The sequence below is a fragment of the Neltuma alba genome, unplaced genomic scaffold (assembly GCF_004799145.2).
Source record: "Neltuma alba isolate B1F8T4 unplaced genomic scaffold, ASM479914v2 tig00012536_pilon, whole genome shotgun sequence".
Classification (NCBI taxonomy): Eukaryota; Viridiplantae; Streptophyta; class Magnoliopsida; order Fabales; family Fabaceae; genus Neltuma; species Neltuma alba.
In genome coordinates this window covers 81,618-99,816 of record NW_021637001.1, presented here as the reverse complement: position 1 = coordinate 99,816, position 18,199 = coordinate 81,618, and the positions used below count along the sequence as shown (strand labels likewise).

General features: G+C 32.3%; 2 protein-coding genes across 2 annotated transcripts; one reads left to right on the top strand and one right to left on the bottom strand.

The window, feature by feature from the left end:
- Nucleotides 1–5,088: 5,088 nt before the first annotated feature.
- LOC114728491 (myrcene synthase, chloroplastic-like) lies at nucleotides 5,089–8,356 on the top strand. The gene is made up of 4 exons (XM_028915409.1): nucleotides 5,089–5,195; nucleotides 5,327–5,465; nucleotides 7,041–7,127; nucleotides 8,069–8,356. The coding sequence occupies exons 1-4, from the start codon at nucleotides 5,089–5,091 to the stop codon at nucleotides 8,354–8,356; spliced, it is 621 nt and encodes a 206-aa protein (XP_028771242.1).
- Nucleotides 8,357–9,699: 1,343 nt separating this feature from the next.
- Nucleotides 9,700–11,357, bottom strand: LOC114728485 (pentatricopeptide repeat-containing protein At1g31790-like). The gene has a single exon (XM_028915402.1). The coding sequence runs from the start codon at nucleotides 11,128–11,130 to the stop codon at nucleotides 9,880–9,882; it is 1,251 nt and encodes a 416-aa protein (XP_028771235.1). The 5' UTR covers nucleotides 11,131–11,357; the 3' UTR covers nucleotides 9,700–9,879.
- Nucleotides 11,358–18,199: the final 6,842 nt, after the last annotated feature.

The following is an 18,199-nucleotide window of genomic DNA, read 5'->3' as shown; positions in this document are numbered from 1 at the left end:
CAAGCTTAAGGGTCTATTTAATGAGAGAAATGGAAAGAAAGGGAGACAAAAAAAAATTTTAATAAGCTCAATTTAAAAAAATTAGAGATATAGAATTATAAGTTTTTAATTGATTTTTGTTACTTTTTATTATAAATATTCTCTTCATTAAAATTTAATAATCCTACTTATTTAATTTTTTAGATTGAACTAGTTAAAATTTTCTCTAATCTCTCTTCCATTTCTTTCTTGCCAAATAGTTCCTAATGGGTGTATAAAAGAAGAAATTGATGAAGGAGCATTGGTGGAATTAGCCTCATCCACATGCACTTTATTTGCTTTTATCTTGGAAATGAATGTCTTTTCCATTTATCATAATGGGCTGATTGGGCGTAACATATTTGGGCTAGGTATTATTTGGGTTTTAGGCTACACCTTAAGCCCATATAAACACCTCACATAGACCCAACTCCCATTCGATTTATCCAAATGCCACCGCACTTCAGCCGCCACTTTCGTTGGAAGCATGAGGCTTTGTAGCCCAATGACATGTAAAGGAAAAGTTGCGAGTTTCATCTCATTTGTAATCTTAAGTCATTAGTACTTGCCTTTTAATTTCAAAAAAAAAAAAAGAATTGTATTTCCCAATTGTTATAGGTTTAGGAATTCTATTTCTTCCCTAATTTCATATTTATTATCAACCACATTGGGATAAACTAAACCAGCCCCCAAACACTCTAATTGCATCCGTCATTTTCTTCTTCCATTGTTCAAACGCTGCTTCACGTACTCCTCTTCATTTTTCTGTACTTGTTTCCAAACTTGCAACTACATATCATTCCTGTTTTTCAAATAAATTGTGGCAAAGGGCTTTGAGAATCCACAATCCTATATTAATAATATTCATGATGCTTCATCAACCTGTGGAACGCTTAGTACAGCGAGATAATCAAAGATTTCGCCAACAATAATAAGCACTCAAAGAATTTACTATGCCAAGTTCCTCATATTAGCACTTACTACTACCAGTTTAATATTTTTAATGTGAAGATGGTGGAAAGAGATATCATCTCTAATCCTAAATATAAGAGTTGGACAATTGGTTCATTTTAGTTCTAAATATAAAATTTCAGTTCATTTTATTTCTCAAATTTATAATTTTTTACTCAGTATCTCTTTTGATTCAATATATTAAGGAGGCTTCTAATCAAGACTTTGTATATAATTAAAATATGGTAGTTTAAAAAAATCAAGATATATTAATTACAAGGGTTGCAAATCTCCTGTGGTCAAAACCTAGTGGTCAACTTGTATAATTATTTTGCACTATTTTGTCAAGAAGTAGTAATAGCTCAAGGGCTATATAATTTTTTGAGATGTAATAAGAGATAGTGGGATCAAATTCCATTTTACCAACTTTGCTACAAAACATCCCTCTTCCCTCCTCCCTCCTGCTGGTGTGGTGGGTTAAGATCATTTTCTTTGTATGTTTTTGAGTTTTTTAATTCTATATTATTATAAAGAATTTAATATATCCAATAACTTTTTCTCATGCATGTTATAATTTTCTTTTTAAAATCAGGAAAAAAATTCTTTTTAAAAAATGATTGATAACAAGTATTAAACATACAATTTCAAACCCAACATATTCTTTGATGGATGCATTTCAATTATTTTTAAAAATTTTCGTTCCCCATCGTTCACGTACATTCTGGTTTCACCAATGCATTATTGAGAAAGAGGAAGGAATTTTATATCTAAAACTGAAACGATGTCACTTTGAGAATATCCGAATCATCCCCTGCCTCTGTATATGAACCCTCCATGATCTTCGATAAAGGATAGAAGTGACCTATGCACCCTAAACCCTAATCCAACCTTTATATATATATAAAAGTCGTTTTGAGTTTGAGACTAGTTTCTTTTCAGTTGGAAGCGTTAAGGTTAAAGTCCTTGTAATAAATGCACTTCTTAATATTTGAATTTGTATTCTCCTCATTATAAGAATAAAACTGCTTGCTATTTCGACCAACAGCTTATTAGTAACCCTAATGCAATTATGCAAAGAACTATGTGGATAACAGACTTAAGCGCCCAATTTATTGGTGGGCCACAAATATCACAAACCACAACCATATCCATTAAAATAATAAATGAACTTGTTTTACCTATGATTTGGAACCTCTAGATCCATACGCTTGCTTAATCTTTTAAGTTTTCTTTCAATGCATTTAATGTTTGGTTTCATTTTAGCTTCAACACAATAATTTTTTTTCTAAATTTTATTATCGAATGATCACAGAAGTGCATTAATTAATTGGGAAGAAGTAAGAGTGATGCATGATTGCTCTACTTTATTGGGAAAAAGGAAAATGCTTGCCACTTTGATGTCAACACCTTCGTCCCAGTTTCCAAATTCAGTAATACATTTCGTATTGTATTGTTCAATGTTGACGTATAAAATTTAAGAGTAAAAGATAATAACGACCCCTCTATTTCATCTAAATTATAGAAACATCCTTCCTATTTTAAAAATATTTATATATCCACACCTCTCTCAAAATTAAAATGATTGGTGCACAAATCACCCTAACAGTAACAGATTTCATTTTCATGCACCCAATTATTAGTTAACCATTAATTAAGAATTATTTAGATATTTATATTTGCCAAAAAAATTACTTTTCTATACAACCAAAATAATAATTTTAATACATATATTTTCAAAATTTTTAACATGTTATAAAAACTATTAATTTTTATTGTATTACAAACTTTTTATTATTTTATATTCATCACATTTATTAAAACTTATTTATTTATTTATTTTACTTTAAACAACTAAAAGCATATCTCAAATGCATATATTTTTTATCATATAATATAAATGAGTTAAGTTTAAGATATTATATAAATAATTTAAATTTAAAAATTTTAAATATATTTTTTGCTACAAACATTTATAAACACATTTAATCAAGTATATATTAATTAAAAGAATTAATCAAATTTTTAATCAAGCTTTTATGTCTATTTTAACTAAATTACTGAACTTCTATCCCTGTAGATAAAAACAATAAGCAAAAAGAAAATTTGAAATTAAGGAAAAGAAAAGGAAATTCTTCTTCAAAATAATTTTAGCCAAAATTAGGGATTTGGTATGAGACAAAATATAAGAAAGGTTAGAGTATTTTTAAAAGAAATTCAAACTGGCAAAAAGACCAGTAATGGTTTCAAAACATCCATACCAAATATAAAAAGATTAAATTACAATTTTGACCTTGATCTTATTTTTTAAGTGCAATTCTGTCGCTAATTTTTTAGTAGTGCAATTTTGCCTCTAATCTTATTTTTAAAGTGCAATTTTGCCTATAATCTTTTTTTAGTGCAATTTTGCTCCTCAGTATCAAAGTTGCACACAAAAAAAGATCAAGATCAATATCGTACTGCTAAAAAGATTAGAAGCAAAATTACACCTAATAAATAATATTGGAATTAAAATTACACTTTAACCCAATATAAAAAAGGGAACTGAGGTTCCATTGCAAAAGAAGGTAAAACTAGGCAGAAGCGTTTTCATTTCACTCTAATGGCTCTCTGCCAATTTCCCTTGCTTTCAAATAGTATTTTCTTCAAAACCGGAGTTCCCAGATCAAAACCAATACCTCCACTTTCAGCAATCAAGAGCTCTTGTTTTCCTCGGACAATCCAATGCAAGGCTTCAACATTTAGTGATTCTAATCAAAACAACACTTCTCGTGGTTCTGCAAATCACTTTCAACCTTCAATTTGGGATTATGATTATATCCAATCAATAAGAAGTGATTTTGTGGTATGGCTTCTTTCACGTTCATTCATTTACTTGGTTTATTGAAATTTTATTTCATATCATGATCGTATGTCTTTTTCTGTGCATAATCCATTTTCTAATTATTATATATTAAGAATTTGAAGGAAGAATCATATCTAGAAGAAAGAGATCAGTTGAAGTAAGAAGTAAGATTGATGCTCTTGACATTGACATATCCTTTGGAACAATTAGAGCTCATTGATGACATGCAAAGACTGGGAGTGGCTTATCATTTTAGCCAAGAGATAAGAAACACAATGGAAAATATTTACAATAAAGAAACATTAAGCATAAGTAACAATTTATATGCCGTGGCTCTTCAATTTAGACTCCTAAGACAACAAGGCTATTATGATATGTCATCAGGTATATATTTAATTCGCGTATAGAGCATAAAGTTCACAGAAATCAAATATTACTATGGAGAATATAATTTTTTTTCTAACGCTAACAATTATTCAATTTGTAATTGCATGGTTTTTTTCAGAGACATTTGATGGATTCTTAGATTACAATGGTAATTTCCGTTCTTGCCTTTCGAGCAATATCGAGGGTATGTTATCATTGTATGAAGCTTCCTTCCTTTCAATGGAAGGTGAAATAGTTTTGGATAAAGCAAGAGAGTTTAGCTCAATTCATCTTAAAGCATTTGTGAAGAAAAGCTGCAAAGATGATGAAGTACCACTTTTGGTTAGTCATGCCCTAGAGCTTCCACTATATTGGAGGGTATCAAGATTAGAAACTCGGTGGTTCATTGATGTTTATGAAAGAAGAATGAACATGAGCCCTACTTTGCTCAAGCTTGCTAAATTGGAGTTCAACATCTTATAAGCTACCCACCAAGAGGATATCAAACACGTGTTAAGGTGAAAATGATTATACACATTCAACCCTGTTAGGAAACTTTGACTGTTTCTGGACCTAATTAGAACTCTAACAAGGATTTACATTTTATTGGTTCAATATTTTCAAGCAAAATTTTCAGTCTCTATGGAATTTCTGTCAGAAATATAAAATTCAAACCAAAAATATTATGAGTTCCAAACAAATTTATCAATGGTTTTCTTTTCAGTTGTGAAAATCGACGGAACTGCGAGAAGTTTACTGAGTTAGCTCTAGACCTTCGAAACATTACAAAAAGAAAATAAAGAGAAAATATGCATACTAATAAGCCGATCTTTTTTACTTGATGATTTTCTACTGGAGGATGGTGGAAAAGAACTGGACTTGGAGAAAAGCTGAGTTTTGTAAGGGATAGAATGGTTGAGAACTTCATAGGAGTGGGTGTGGCTTTTCAACCACAATTTGGATATTTTAGAAGAGTGGTTTCAAAGGTTTTTGCAGTGATAACTATAATTGATGATATGTATGATGTTCACGGCAGTTTGGAAGAACTAAAGCTTTTCACAGAAGTGGTAAACAGCTAAACATGTTATCTTATGTATGTATAACTGTCTCAATATTTGTTACCATTTTATACCTTTTTTTATGACATAGATGGGATGTAAATGCCATTGATGAACTTCCAGACTACATGAAAATTTGTTTCCTTGCACTTAATAACTTTGTCAATGAAGTGGCTTTTGACTTCCTAAAAGAAAATGGACGCAACATCATTCTACACATTAAGAAAGTGGTATGCTTTGATCCAATTCATCGGTTGCATCTTTTCTTATTTTATACTATCTCCAGTCCTTAATATAATTTGGATGGATTAAGAAAATTAATTAAGTTAGTTATTAATAACAAATATGAGTTGATTTTTCTAAAATACCCTTTGTAATCATAATTACCTTTAAATAAAAACCCCTTAATATGTGTAATCAATAAGGATATTTTAGATAATAAATCATAAATTTGGGAGACAAAATGGATTGAAATTTTTTATTTAGGACCAATTCAAATCCCAATTATCTTTTATATTAATGACTAGAGGTAGCATAATATAAATAATTAGGATAATTAATATGTAAGTCCTTATAGTTTTAATTGATTTTTAATTAGTTCCCTATAGTTTTTTTTTAATTTGGTCCTTATAATTTTACATGTTTTTAATCAAGTCCTTATAATTCTTTTTCTTTTTTTTCAGCTCCTTGTTGTTTTACCTTATTTTTAATTAGGTCCTTGTAGATTTTATTATTTATTCTATAAATAATAAATTATTATAATAATCTTATGTTAATATTCTTTTAAATTTTTAGTTAAACATATGTATTATTTATTTTCCAATTCTAATTTTTATAATTATAAAATTCAAATTATAATAATAAAATTTTCTAAAATTAGAATATAATTATAAAATATTTATATTTTATTATAATTGATTACTATAATTAATTATTAATTACTAAATGATTATATTAATTATTTTGTATAAATGATTTATATTTAATTACAATTGATTATTTTAATTATTTATTAATAACAAATCATTCTATTAATTATTTTGTCCAATTATATAATTATTAATTTAAAAATGAAATTAATTTTCAAGAATAAATTTTATAAATAATTTTTTAAAAACTACAGAGGACCTAATTAAAAAATAAGTGAAACTATAAAGACATGGTAACAAGAAAAAAAAAAATGGAAGGGTCTAATTAAAAACACGTGAAAATAAAAGAACCTAATAAAATGAAAAAAAACTTTATAAGGACCTAATTAAAAATCAAATAAAACTATAAGATCTAGAGATTAATTATTCTTAAATAATTTTAATCATGGTATATTTTAATTGGGTTGAGGTGCAATTTTGCCATGGAAGTTTTCACATAGCTGTTTGTATCTGTGAGTTTTTGTTGAATCAATATTGCTTTGGAAGTATAAGAAAAGAGCAGTATTGCCCCTGATTGTCAAAAATATCAACCGTTAATGTTATTTTTTTTAGCGGGTGGAGCAATTTTGCTCCTTTTTAAATATTTTCGGGTGATATTGATCCAATAAAAACTTTCAGATACCCACATAACTTCTACATGTAAACTTCTGAGGAAAAATTAGACTTTAACCCTTGCTAATTTTATATATAAATTATTGTGTTCAATTTTTTTCAGTGGGTTGATCCCTGTAAATCAGATCTAGTTGAGGCAACGTGGTACCATAATGATTATAAACCCAGCTTTCTTGAGTACATAGAAAATACATGGATCTCAAGTAGTGGACCAGTCGTACTTTTTTATGCTTATTTCTACTTCCTAGTTCTACCAATAAGCAGGATTCGATTCGGTTTGAAGAATATTCTAATGTTATTTGCTATGTATTAACCATTTTTCGCCTCGTCAATGATTTGGGAATAGCAAAGGTATCATGACACAGTCTTTTCATATTTAATTAACCAATATATATATATTCGATGAAATATGGTACTTAGTTTCTACGAATCTTTACCCCCCGCTTGGATGAGAAGAAAAGTTGGGAGGAAAGAAAATGAAGAGAAGAGAAAACTGAAAAGAAAATATTATCACTCTTCCTGCTTGGATAAGTGAGAGAAAATAGAGAGGAAAGAAAATATATAAATATCAGAATGACTAAAATGTCCTTATTATAATTAATTGGCAAGGAAACTAAATAATTTAGCAAAAAAATTATTTTTATGTAAAAATAAAAAGAAAATAATTTTTGAACTTAATTAAAATAAAAGGAAATAAATAACTTATACATTATGATATTTTAATAAAATGATAATGAACTCATTAGCATAATGCCCATCTCATTATTCTACCTCACCCAATCATATTTGTAGTTTTAGTATCTCTATCAAAACTGCCCACAAGAAGAAAACAAAAGACAAAACATATATTATTATCTACTAAAACGCGAATGCTTTGAATTAGTATTGTCAAAACGCATACCATTCTCCCACACACATGCACATATATGTATATAAAACATTGGGGTTAATCATAATCACATGCGTGCGCGCGTTTCTAAACTTTCCGCAACTAGATTCTAAGATTGAATATTCAATATGATTAAAATCTAATCAAAACCTGGTGACCAATGTTTGGCGGGAGAGGGTAGTGAGGGAATGATCTGAAACGATGAAAATCTCTCCACTTGTGGAGAGAAATTTTGAGAGGAAAATAGGGCATGGGGCCCACCACATTTTTCCTCCCACTTTTCTTTCCTCTCCTATTTTTTTCCATCCAAGCAAAGGAAAAGTTCATGCCTCTCCCATTTTCCACTCCACTTTTCCTTCCTCTCCCATTTTCACTCAATCCAAGCAGAGCATTAATCTTGCAGCGGGAAAAGGTGACTGGAGACATACCCAAATCAGTTGAGTGTTATATGAATGAAACTGGGGCTTCTGAAGCTAAAGCTCGTAGGCAGATAAATTCCTTGATATGTGAAACTTGGAAGGAGATGAATAAAGAAGTTAGCAATTCCTCTTGTTCAGGGAGTTTCATGGAAGTTGCTGTGAACCTTGTAAGGATGTGCATGTGCGAGTACCAACATGGAGATAGCCATATTGTTCAAGACGATGAAACCAAGAAACGTATAATATCATTGTTTTGCCAGCCTATTGCTTGAATTTATACAATGAATCTATTTTTAATTTTTCTTATGGGTGTATTTGCAAGAGTTTGTCAAACATTTTCAAATGGGTTGTTTGGTAATCAATCTGTATGTCCTTGATATGAATAACGTTTTTTAAATAGTTAACATGAAGTCTTGATTTTTTAATATAGAAGGATTTTAATTTGTTATATCATGACTGAGGAAAGTATTCCAATTTATGCAACTTGAAATGCACCCCAGTAAGTTTTCATATTGATGTTGATGTGAATTAAGATAATCTATGATTTCCTTATATGAAGAAGGTTTGTACTCGTTTATATGATACGCTAGTGAATTGTTCTTGTGTTAATCAATTGACGAAGAATTACAACAATAACTACTAGAGCACAACTAGTAATCTAATAATGAAGCATGTGAATTATATATGGAGGAGGAGGATCTGCGAAAGTGGTTGGTATGTAGCATATGGTTGATAAATCCCTTTTTTATTATTATTATATGCTCATAGTTTAAGTGGGGCGTAAGCCATAGGAAGGAATTCATGAGGGGGCATTGTTGGAATTAACTCCCATCCACTTGCGCTTTATTTTCTTTTATTTTAATTTTTTTTAATAACTGCTTGTATTTTTTTTTTTAAGAAGCAATCTTATTTGAAATGCTGTCAAACCTTAATATGGATAACTTTGACCCAATTATTTTATTTTATTTTATTGGAACACGGAACACAGGGGGCCAATCAATTTCTTTTCCATTTATCATATCGGCTTGATTAGGTGTCATATATCTGGGCTAGGTATCATTTGGGTTTTGGGCTACACCTTAGGCCCATTTAACGACCTCACGAGACCCAACTCCCAATCCATTTACCCAAATTCCACCACACTTCAGCTGCCACTTCTAACTCATTTGAAGCGCTAGGCAGCCCACTCAATTCATTGCTTTGCTTAGGAATTTTACTTTCTACTTGTTCTAGTTTTAGGGGGTGTTTAGATATCCTAAAAAGTGCTTCTCAGAAACACTTTTCTGCAAATCGAGATAAACTCATCCACATATTTACTTCGTAAACCGTAAAATCACTTCTGAAACCATGATTTGGTTTTCATCCAAGCACCCCCTTAACTAGAAACCAAACCATGGTTTCAGAAGTGATTTTACGGTCTACGAGGTAAATATGTGAAGGAATTATCTCGATTTACGGAAAAATACTTCTGAGAAGCACTTTTCAGGGTATCCAAACACCCCTTTAGGAATTCTATTTCTTCCCTAAATCCATATTTGTTTTCAGCCACCAGATCCTCACATTGGGATTAACTAAACAGCCCCATAATAAAGTTAGCTGAGTCATGCAAAATAAATAGCAAAAGATGTAGAAAACTGATTAATATTCCATCCATTTCGTCTTATGGGCTTAGTTGTAAAACTATTTTGCTCATGAACATGGAATTATCAACATATCAAAAAGTGTGTGTATATATATATCTACACAGCTCTACAAGGTCCATTCAATTTTTTTTTTTTTAAAAAAAAAAAACTATCTACGTGAATTCCACTTCTCTACTGCCACCACAAGCAATTCTTAATTCCTTGAGCAGAGACTCTTGAGGCTGCAATCCAGCTGCCTTCATCTGATACAAAAGCTTAATAGCCTCAATGTACAACCCATTTTGCATGTACCCCATAAGCATAGCATTCCAGCAAGCCTCGTTTGCCCTATTATGAATCATCTCAAACACAAGTTTTGCTTCTCTCACTAACCCACATCTTCCATACATGTCTATCAGCCCACACTCCACATAAGTATCTGACGCAAGTCCAAGCTTAATAGCATTAGCATGGACTTGCTCACCACAGTGGCCATGGCTTGGCATTCTTCCACATGCTTTAAGAACACTAGAAACTGTGAAACTGTTCTTCCTTATTCCTCTCCTTCCCATCTCCTTGAAGTCATTGAGAACCTCATAGAAATGCATTTCTCTGCAATCATTTACAATTTTTGCTGTCCAAGTGAAGGTGTTATGTCTAGCTACCTTGTTAAAGGCGATATTTGCGTCTTCTAGGCAATTGAACTTCCCATAGAATCTAATCAATGCGCAAGTGAGAAGTACATCGTTACTAATGTCCAACTTGACTAAGCACCCATGAACTTGTTTTCCCAGATCGAGATTGATACTGTACGAACATGCCTTGAGAAGACAAACCAAGATCCAATTGGGCAGCTCCAAAATACTCACTTGGTCAAGCATGTTGAGAAACAAACCTATGGCTTCCTCGTAATTTGCATTATCAAAATAAGCAACAAGTAATATAGCCCACGAGTTGATATCCCTCACAGACATTTTATCAAACAGGTGGTGTGCACGCTCCACTAAGCCACATGACGCAAACAAGAGAAGGAGCCGATTGAGGAAGCTTAACGGAGGATCAATGCCGCTTTGTTTTATATGGACATATAGTTCCATGGCTGCATGAGGGTCCCCAGAAACAGTACACTCTTCTATCAAAGAGACGTACATGTCAATGGGTATAGAGAAGCCAAGACCATCCATCAATCGCAAAACATCAGATACCGTGCTCTGAGCAGGGATAAATCCTTTTTTCTCGTTTTTCTTCTTCTGCAAACTAAATCCATTCGCATGATTGGTTTGGGGACGAAGGAGTTTGACGGGTTGTGGTGAAGTTGGAGGCAGATTTTGCGCGGGACGATGGAACTGAAGTTGAAAAGGGTGGTTGTTTAACTGAGGAGTAACAAACTCAGTGCAGGGTGATTTTGAGGGAAGAGAAACCATTTTCGAATAGTTAAAGTTCAATTTCGTGACTTGACGCAGTTGAAATCTTCGGTTTCAATTTCATACCCGCTAATCTTTGATTTTGTAACCGAAAAGAGAGCAATACCGACGATGTCCGAACCACAGTATCGAGGTGAGACCCGGGAGTCTGGAAGATTAAGAGAGACAGAGTATGAGACTGGGAGATCGAAGACGGTGTCCTAGCGATTTGTGAAAGCTGAGAGAGATTGGGCGAGAAGAGTGAGAAGGCCAAAGAGGAAACGGCCTGCAAGGCTCCGATATAAAATGCGATGGTAAATCAGCTTGTCCGTAAAATGAGTTGCGTTCAAATTAGCCACGACAAAACTGATTTTTATTTTAATTAATTTTTATAAATTTAAATTAAAATAAATGTTAATTAGTATATTGTGATTTATGTTTGAATTGTTGTTTATAAAAAGTCAGTTGAAAAAATTAAAATTTGTTTAAATGATTAATAGAAAAGTAAGTTTAGTTGTAAAACTAACTTTTATTCTAATTGATTTTTGCAAATTTGAAGTAGAGTAAAAGCCAGTTAGTATAATATAATTTATGTTTGGATTATTGTTTATAAAAAATTAGTTGAAAAAGTTAAAACTTGTTTGGATTATTAATAGATAAATAAGTTTAATTGTAAACTAGTGTTTGATATTATATGTTTTTACTGTAAAAATAGTTTTAAAAAAATCTAAAATTACTTTAATAAAATAAAAATAGTTTTTTGCTGAACTTATAAAATAAAAATATTTGTTAGAGAAAATTTTTGAAAAAACGTTGTAGATAATTAAATATATATAATGGACAAACATGAATATAAATTAAAACACATTAATATGTTCATTTTTGAAATAAATGAAATTACATAACTAATTAGATTATAAGCTTTGTACAATTTGGTCTCTGATTGAGTTACAAATACAATTCATTTGTGTGACAGATGTTAACTTAACAAGGACGCTTCACCAGCTACATAATTATTGTCTTCATCTATTACACTTTCATGTTCAGCTTGCATAAAGTGGTCTCAGTTGGAGAATTTTGCCTGATAAAATTATGCACAGCCATTGTTGGACAAACCATACAGACTTGTGTTTGAAACTTGAATTTGGGCATATCTCTTAAGATTGCAAACCTACTCTTCCAAATCCCAAAAGTTCTTTTCAATAATGCATCTCAAACTTGAATGATAATAATTGAAGGCCTCATTCTTATTTCTAAATCCTGATTGACAATTAAAGTCTGGAAGGTGATAGCACTCACATCTGTGGAGGTGAAGGTATCCTATTTGTTGGATATGTTAGTGGCAGTCTCACCCAAGAGGGGTGAATTGGGTGAGTTATAAAAATCTTGCGAATTTAAAAGAATAAGCTAACGGAAACAGAGTGTTAGTTAGAGAGATTTCACCGTAGAAAGAGGACACAGAATTTATACTGGTTCAATCTCAACCACTTAACCTACGTCCAGTCCTCAGAACACCTTTGAGTATTCCACTATGTTCCAAGATTAATCGGGCTCTTGGTGCCGCAGTACAACAATTGATTTGCTCAATCACTCCCCCTTACTACCCGTAAGGTTACCATCCCACTCAAGAGTCCACACTCTTGAGTTTCACACAAAACGTGATTTACGATGATGGATACATACTCTCTCACAGAGTAATTAAATGAGAAACACTGAAGCTCGGTATATGCTACAACAAAGTATTGAATGTAACAGTAATCAATTAGCAAAAGGTAGCTCACGTATTCAATCTATTCATTTAATGCTTCTTCGCGCCTTTTATAGTTGAGGTAGTTTAATAACCGTTAGACAGAAGAGCTTTTAGCCGTTGAGAGTTCGGTTGCATATTTTTCCAGTTGCAATGGTTTTCGCCATTAATGCTTCTAACAAGGTAGGTTACAGGCTACTTAAACAACTGTTGAAGAGCTGTTGAGTTCTTCTTCGTAATCTGCAATAGTACTTTAATTCAATAAGTTTCTCTGTGTAAAGTAAGACTTAGATCAGACCGAACAAGTGATAAGATGAATATTCATAGTTTAAAAGTAGAATCAATCAGTTGCTAAATGTTTTGAACAATAACTGGACATCCTTGATCGAAATAATGATCGATGACAGGTTGATCGATAAAGTTATCGATTATTCAGAGTGAGAATTTTGACACAGGTAACTATGTTTATCGATCAAGTGATGAATTATTGATTTATCGATCAAGTGATCAATAAAAGGAAACAGTGACTTTATAAAGTTATGCAGAGAAAAGGAAGCTCAAGGTCTCTTTTGATTCTGAATTTCTTTAAATAGAGAATTAAGGCAACCATAAAAGCTGAGAAAAGCTTGAATGAAATAGATAACATATTTTGAGAATCATCACAACTAATTGAAGTTACTAAGATCAGTCCATGATCGAACAAGTGATCGAACACTTGTTGATCGATCAGGCTATCGATAAACAGAATGATATGGAAATAGATTTTCAAGGAATAATGATCGAACACTTTATCAATAAATGGATGATGGATAAACTTGTCAATGAACGATAAAAAAAAAAAATACTCAGTGAAACCACAGATTGTATAAATTATCGAATAGATGATCGATTACAGAATGATCGATCAAGTGATCGATAAAATAGAACAAAGAGATTTAGTCCTGTAAAGACAAGGAACTGATTTATCAATCACGTTATGTAAAAAAAAAAAAAGAACATACATGTAAACGGGTGATCGATCATATTGTCGATAATTGAATTATCGATCAGGTGATCAAAAAGCCATGATTTAAAGATAAGATATCGATGATCGATCATTTGATCGATAATTCACTGATCGATCAAGTGATCGATAAGCCACTAAGATAATAGCCTGCATATAGAGTGGGTTATAAAGCAATATTCGATCACGTTATCGAAAAATCACTGATCGATATAAAGTGATTGATAAATGGTGATTAAGACAAAACATAAAGTGAATAGAGTGCTTTACCATTTATCTGTCTGCTCATCGATAACCCATTTATCGATTATGTGATCGATAATTCCTTACCAGACTTATGTCCCATTATATCCGATAGTTATTCGATCATTTGATTATTGATCAATTGATCAATAATTTTCTACAAATTTTTACACATAACTGAGTTAATAATGATTGATCAATTGATCGATCAACGCATTATCTATCAAGTTATCGATCAATGTTTCTGCTAAGTTACTTGTTTGTACAGAGATATTATCTATCAAGTTATCAATAAAATCTTTGATCGATCAACATACTAAAACACATATTCTATAATTTGTTATCATCAAAACCATAATCCTAATAGGATAACTAGCATCAACCAAATAATATTTGCCTAAGAAATCATGAAATTATTATGCTGATGTGAAAATAATGAAATTGAAAAGTGATTTAAAAATAATTTATTTGAAATTTAAAGAAATATGCCTTGAGGTAAATGAGGGAAATTCATGGATGGAGTTAAGATAGTAGAATGAAACACACGAGCATCATGTGCACTACTTTCCCACCCCGCCAACGTGAAAGTGAAGCACATATCCTTATCACATACCGCAATGACATTTTGACTTGGAAATCCCTTTCTCCCAATATTTTTCTTGCATAGTATAACTAACCTTACAGTTTATGTGGCCTAGATGCCATTAATGCTTCTATTACATCTTGAAAAAATGGAAAGTATCATGAATCATTTGCTATTTTTGGGTGACAATAAGAAAACGTAGGATTGCGTGACTTGATATTTTCACGAGATAAATTGAGGCAAGCATCCAACACTCTATAAAATTGTCAACTGACATTTTCTCCTGAATACTAAAACCTTTCTTGTATCATCCTGTTGCACTAGGCATGTGCAATTGTATTCAAGAACATGGCAACAGATTCATAGACACCTATGTACTTAGAATTTTGTAACCCATGTTCAACCAATTTAGAGCATAACCAGTGGAATGTCTCTGTTTCCATTTGAAACATATCCTTAGACCGTCCTTCATGTTTGTGCAAAAGTTTTTGTACCTATAAGTGACCTGTTTGTTCACTAGTTCTACATAGCTATTCACACACAAAAGGTGTCATATACTGACCCATTAATACACTTAACTCTGATAATTGTGTTGGGTGTTCATGTAAAGTAGAAAGTAATTAAGACCATTTATCTTTATTATTGAATCTTGCATTATCTCATCCCTTGTCCAAATCCTCCATTGAATCAGACATGAATTATATAACCTATAAGTGGTTAAATACTAAGTGTGAGTATTTGAAATGAGAAATAAGTATTATTTTCACACAAAAAAAGATAATACACAAATAGTCATTAACTTTAACGTAGTCATTAAACACACATAGTCATTATAGAATGTGTATGTGCAAGAGTTTTGTCACGGATAGAATAACACTCTTATTATTTAAGTCAGATCTATTATATATTTCTGTTAGATGTTAACTATAGTTAATTATGTACAAAGTGTATAAATATTACTCTCATGTGAAAATGCAAGCAATCATTTTCCCAGATTATTTTCATATCATGGTATCAGAGCTCTTTGAACTTTTTTTTTCTAGTAAAGTGTAATTTGTATTTCTAGGCATTTAAAAATGTCATCATAGTTATTAACTTTAACGTAGTCATTAAACACACATAGTCATTATAGAATGTGTATGTGCAAGAGTTTTGTCACGAATAGAATAACACACTTGTTATTTAAACCAGATTTGTTATATATTTTTGTTAGATGTTAACTATAGTTAATTATGTACAAAGTGTATAAATATTACTCTCATGTGAAAATGCAAGTAATCATTTTTCCATATTATTTTCATATCATGGTATCAGAGCCCTCTGAACTTTTTTTCTAGTAAAGTGTAATTTGTATTTCTAGACATTTAAAAATGTCACCACATCCAATATAGCCAGTCTGCTACTGGAATATAAATGGCTCATGCCAAAGGAACAAGTGGAAAAACAAAACGTAAGCCATGTAAGATCCTTTATTTGAACTAAAAACAAAGATTTCCGTCCGTCCTCGTAGTCCTTCTCACCATGCGCAAGTCCACTTCAGGTCAATCCTTAGTCGTGGCTACGCGACCGGCCCTACAACCCCTGAACCTCCTTAGCCTTGCCTGGCCGTCATTGACGAACATCATAATCATGCGCATAACAAAAAATATCAACACAGATAGGAGAAACAGCAGAACGATTAGCCCCAGGGATGGTGAGATCAGACCCCCACGAATTGTTAGGGCCCATGTTTGGGCTGCAATACCATATAGCAAGCTCAGGATAGAGGCCTTGAGGATGCTAAATGTATGCTCAGGAGTCCTATGTTTGAAAGACAGAAAGAATAACAGATGGAGCATCAGATATCCAACTGTCTAATGTCCTATCTTACTCTTCTCTTGCTCCTGCTTATAAAAACTTTGATCTAACTGTCTCTTCTGTCACTGATCCAAAAACCTATTCACAAGCTGTTAAATTCTCTAATTGGAGAGATGCTATAATGGCAGAAATCAAAGCTCTTGAACAGAACCAAACTTGGATTTTAACTACTTTACCACCTAGTAAGAAACCTATTGGATGCAAGTAGGTATGTAAAACTAAGTTTAAAGCTAATGGTGAAATAGAAAGGTACAAAGATAGGCTGGTTGCAAAAAGGTATACTCAAAATGAAGGGATTGGTTATTTTGACATTTTTTCACTGGTAGCAAAAATAAGTGCTCTTAAAATGTTATTTTCTATAGCTGCTGCCAAAAACTGGTTCCTTCAACAACTTGATGTCAACAATGCCTTTTCACATGGAGATTTGCATGAAGAGGTCTATATGGAACTACCAAAAGGCTTTACTCCTCCACAACCTAACATGGTCTACAAGCTGCAGAAGTCCCTTTATGGTCTTAAACAAGCTAGTCAACAATGGTACTCAAAGTTGTCTACTATATTGATTTCTTATGGATATACCCAATCAGCTTCTGACCACTCTCTTTTCTTTAAGGCCTCTTCTTCTTCATTTACTATTGTTTTGGTATATGTTGATGATGTAGTTCTTGCTGGCAATGATTTGTCTGAAGTTAATGTTGTCAAACAACAGCCAGACAACACTTTCACCATTAAAGATCTTAGTGATCTTAGATATTTTCTTGGTTTAGATCTTGCTAGATCTAATGATGGCATCTTCCTTTCTCAAAGGAAGTTTGCACTTGAATTACTTGAGGATACAGGATACTTAGCCTGTAAACCAGCCTCCTCACCGATGGGTCCTCATCTCAAGCTCTCCAAAGCCAAAGGCAAACCTCTGGAAAATTCTCAGGCGTACAGAAAATTAATTGAAAGACTTCAGTATCTCACTACCACAAGACCCGACCTCAGTTTTGCCACTCAACAGTTGAGTCATTTCATGTCAGCCCCTACTGACATTCATTTATAGGTTGCTAATCGACTTTTACATTATATAAAATCCTCTCGTCGTGCTGGAATATTTTTTTTCTTCTACTTCAGATCTTAAGCTCAGAAGTTTTAGTGATTTTACTAGGCAAGTTATGTTGATTCATGTAGATCTGTGACTGCATTTGCAATATTTCTTGGTTCCTCTTTGATCTCTTGGAAAGCCAAGAAACAGGCTACTGTTTCAAGGTCATCTTCAGAGGCAGAATATCGTGCAATGGCCTCTACTACCTGTGAAGGTCAATAGCTTTTGTATCTTCTCAATGACTTCAATATATCTCATCTTGATCCAACTCTCCTTTATTGTGACAATTAGTCTGCCATGCAAAATTGCAGCAAACCCCACTTTCCATGAAAGAACCAAACATATAGAGTTGGATTATCATTTGGTCCAAGAAAAGCTTCAAGTAAAGATCATACATTTACTTCCTGTCAGATCCTCTGATCACCTTGCAGATGTGTTCACCAAGCCCTTACATCATTCAAGATTTCATAAGCTCATATCCAAGCTCAGCATGAAAAATATTCATGCTCCAGCTTGCGAGGGGTGTCAAGGATAGAATAGCATTCTTGTTATTTAAGCTAGATCTGTTAT